At 46.4% G+C, this 3892-nt stretch overlaps 1 protein-coding gene across 1 annotated transcript in view; it reads left to right on the forward strand.

Moving 5' to 3' along the window:
* Positions 1 to 172, forward strand: part of LOC110584155 (splicing factor 3A subunit 2-like) — a 1109-nt gene extending 937 nt beyond the window's left edge. The window contains 1 exon segment of the mRNA XM_021694183.1: positions 106 to 172. Coding sequence (XP_021549858.1) covers positions 106 to 172 — 67 coding nt within the window.
* Positions 173 to 3892: the final 3720 nt, after the last annotated feature.

Genomic DNA, 3892 nt, shown 5'->3' on the forward strand with positions numbered 1-3892 from the left:
CTGCCCTCCAAAGGCCCTGGGAACATTCCTCCCCCTCCCCCAGCCAACTGAAAGGCAGCCCCTTCTCCAGGCAAGTCTGGTGTGTTTTCTTGTGTTCTCCTTCAGAGCTGAGTTTGGTGCTTTTGTACCGGACTGTGTAGTGTCCGCACTGCTCATTAAACACCTCCCCTGAGGCCCGGCTTGCAAAAAAAAAAAAAAAAAAATCTTTCTTGGCTCATGCATAAGAGGCAACCCTCATCCGTTCAAGTTTGATCATGAGCTTGCAGCAATTCAGTCCCGTCTTCAGGCTCCACTTCTAATTCTTGTTCTCTTGCTATTTCTACCACATCTGTAGTTGCTTCCTCCCCTGAAGTCATGAACCCCCCAAAGTCATCCAGAAGGATTAGAATCAACTTCTTCCAAACTCCTGTTCATGTTGATATTTTGACCTCTTCCCATGCATCACAAATGTTCTCAATAGCATGTACAATGATGAATCCTTCCCAGAAGGTTTTCAATCTACTTTGTCCCGATCCATCGGGACGGCAGCGCTAGCCTTACAAAGTGTATTTCTTTCTTTTTCTGATACCCAAAATAGTTTTATTTTAAATATTTACTAAGTTTAAGTTGTGCTAACTTCTGATACATAGAAATGTGTATCCAGGGCGCCTGGGTGGCTCAGTTGGTTAAGCGACTGCCTTCGGCTCAGGTCGTGATCCTGGAGTCCCGGGATCGAGTCCCACATCGGGCTCCCTGCTCAGCAGGGAGTCTGCTTCTCCCTCTGACCCTCACCCCTCTCATGTGCTCTCTCTCTCTCATTCTCTCTCTCAAATAAATAAATAAAATCTTTAAAAAAAAAAAAAGAAATGTGTATCCACATAATTATACTATATGTACATACATATATAAATACATACAAACATAATTCATATCCATAGTAACATTTTGAGCTTTACCTATGAAATTAATTTCAATTTGGGTCAAATATTTCATCTTTTACAGTAAATCTAATCTGTTCATGAGACTCTTCAATCCCTCTGAGGGAGGACTGGGATATGGTAGTGGGGCAGTCAGAATTGCCCCCAGCCCATACGAGGTGCCTTGTTACAACATAGAAAAAAGGAGCCACATCTTCGGAGTCAGAGACACAGCCAAACACCAATAAACTCGGCTTGAGGAGTGAAGCCTGGCAGGATTTCAGCTCTCACTCACTGTCTCATGCCCTTGTATAGGCACGAGTGGGCAGCCGTCCTGGAGGTGGCTACTCATTGGTGGTGCGAGCAGAAAGGGGTGATCAGGCCCCCCTTGCACAGCTCTACTCCTTGCTCAAAAAGGCTGACTGAATTTGCCTGGCTGAGTTTGGTCAGACAGGGAGTCCCTACTTCTCCCAACCACTTCTGTTGATTTAGCTGAAGAGGGAGATCTCCTTGATGGGAGAAGACCATTTCCATGTCCAAGTGCGCGCACATGGCTATGTCACATCCAAGTGGACTTTCAAGGCTTAATCTTAAGAAATAACCCAATGTTGATTCTTGATTCCTAAAAATTATGCTGTCAAGCTGGCTTTAGGGGAACTATGCAACTTCCCTCTCTGAAGTGTCCTTAATCTCCAAGGCCTGTTCCAAAACTACTAAGATGAATTCATCACTTGGAGTGGGAGCTGAAACTATTGTTCTCTGAGCCTTGGCTCAGCCACCTTCAGGCTGGGGTGGTGCGGGGGGTGGGGGAGTCTGAAGGGAGGAGAGAGGAACCAGTGGGCAATCTCTGGGCTGCACCCTCACTCCAGGCCCACAGGGCAAAGGACCACGGCAGTGGGGGGGCGCCCCAGCTGGATGTGTCTGCAAGACAGGTACACTCAGTCCTGTACTCTTCAGGCTGGCTATGAGGGCTCCCCAATGTATTTCTTAAATAGTAAGACCTGACAGTCGAAATGATTGATCCACAGGCTATAAAGGGGATGCTGTGTTAGCAGGTATGAAAACAACATTACGATAATAACCTCAAAGATCAGTGATCAGAGGTCACCATGACAAATACAACCATTATGAAAAAATTTAATAGATTGCAAGAATTCCCAAAATGTGACACAGAGACACAAAATGAGCCAATGCTGGTGGAAAAATAATGCCGATAGACTTGCCTGATGCAGCTTTGCCACAAACCTTTGATTTGGAAAAAATGCAGTATCTGCAAAGTGCAATGAAACAAGGTATGCCTGTGGTTCCTATAAATATTTTTAAAGGAAATCAGCTCTAAATTCAATTTATCTCTTCCTTCAAATTCTAGTGTGCTTGAGCAGATGTGAGAGCTTCAGCTCTACCCTGAAATGGGCTATGACTTAGCATCTAGCAGGTTTCTACGTCCATAGCAGAGTGCTGGGCTCTGTACCTGCCCCGGGCATTGCCCCTGTGCTCAGGTAGGCTACCGTCCAGATGGACAGGCAGGCTCAACGTCTGCAGTTAGAGAAGCTGAAGGAGTCCCCTTTGTCCTTAGGTCCAAGCCACCTTCTCCGCCCAAGCTTCCCCAGACAGCCCTCCCTAGACATCAGAGGTTCGTTGACTGCCCCCCCCAACTCATTAATAATGCTGACAGTTTGATTTCCATTTGGCTGTCAACTTTTTGTGCGTGTGCGCTATCCTTAAGGGTGAAGTTCAGCCTTTCCGCTGCACACTTCATCTCCATTAAGAGATACTGAAATTGGAATGGTGGTCTCTCCCAAGATGGGTTTTGGGGTGCTGAATTGCCACCAGGAGGCCAGAGCAGTAGCACGTGAGAGTACTTATACTGGCCCCAGGAGGGGAGCTGGGGGGGACCCTCAGAAATAATTGGAAAGCGATCTGGGGTTGCTTAGCCAGCAGAAATTATACATTTGAGCTGTAGTGTCTGTACTTGTGTCCCCATAGTTCTCCTAGGAATAAAGGCTTGAACTTGTTATCAGATTGCTCAGAGTCTGTGGTCCTTAAGGGAAACAAACATAAAAGAGGCTCAGAATTATGCCATGGGATCTTCCCTAATACCTAGCTTAGCGGGGCCAAGACTCCTTAAGAGCATTCCAAGTAAAAAAAAAAAAAAAAAAGAGCATTCCAAGTATCGGCTTCTGACTCTTGCTTCTCCACCATATGCATCTCGATCTGACATAGGGATTTGCCTCCAGGCCCCTGGTGACACCCGCTTTTACTCCCACGAGCCTGCTAACAACTCTAGGTCACTTGCCCGTGCTTGGATCTCAGCTAGGTTGCTTGGATACTTTCATTTCCACACCCCTTAGCTGGTTTTGGCTTCCCTACCATTGACTCCCAACTGGCCCCATCTCAATGAAACCCTCGGCTTGGCAATGCCACAGTGAGGTGATTCCTGGAATCTTGGGCCTGTGGTGTTTACACACGACCTGAGAAACCACAAATGGGCTTCTCTGGCAAGACGGCCTTTCAAATTATTGGAGCCTCTCCCAGCCAACATGTCCTTGTGATCCAGTTGAACATTCTAGTTACTTCAGTAGCAGCGCGTGCTCTGTCCTCTACCAGGAGCTCTGCTGGTCACTCTCTAGGACCACAGCCTGTCTCGCCTCCTCCCTTAACTCTAAAGGCCCTACTTCCCAAATTGCAGAAGCTCAGACGCATTATCACCCCTCTCTACTCCAGTTGTCTCGGAACTTTCTGATAACAATATCTTACCAGCAAAACGATTTTGATCATACTTCCCCAATAAACTGCTATACTAACCTTTACATTAGAACAGTATTAACACTGGAAATTTAAAAAGGACAAGACGAAGTAAAGAGCAGAAATCTGAATACATTTTTCTCCCACCCAAGTGGATCATTCTAAGTTACACACTTGGGAGGCTATGGTTCTAACCTGCAAAGCCCAGTGGTCAAGTATATAAGTCTTCTAACAAGGGCAGCTAGCAGGTG

This window comes from Neomonachus schauinslandi, chromosome 2 (genome assembly GCF_002201575.2).
Source record: "Neomonachus schauinslandi chromosome 2, ASM220157v2, whole genome shotgun sequence".
NCBI lineage: Eukaryota > Metazoa > Chordata > Mammalia > Carnivora > Phocidae > Neomonachus > Neomonachus schauinslandi.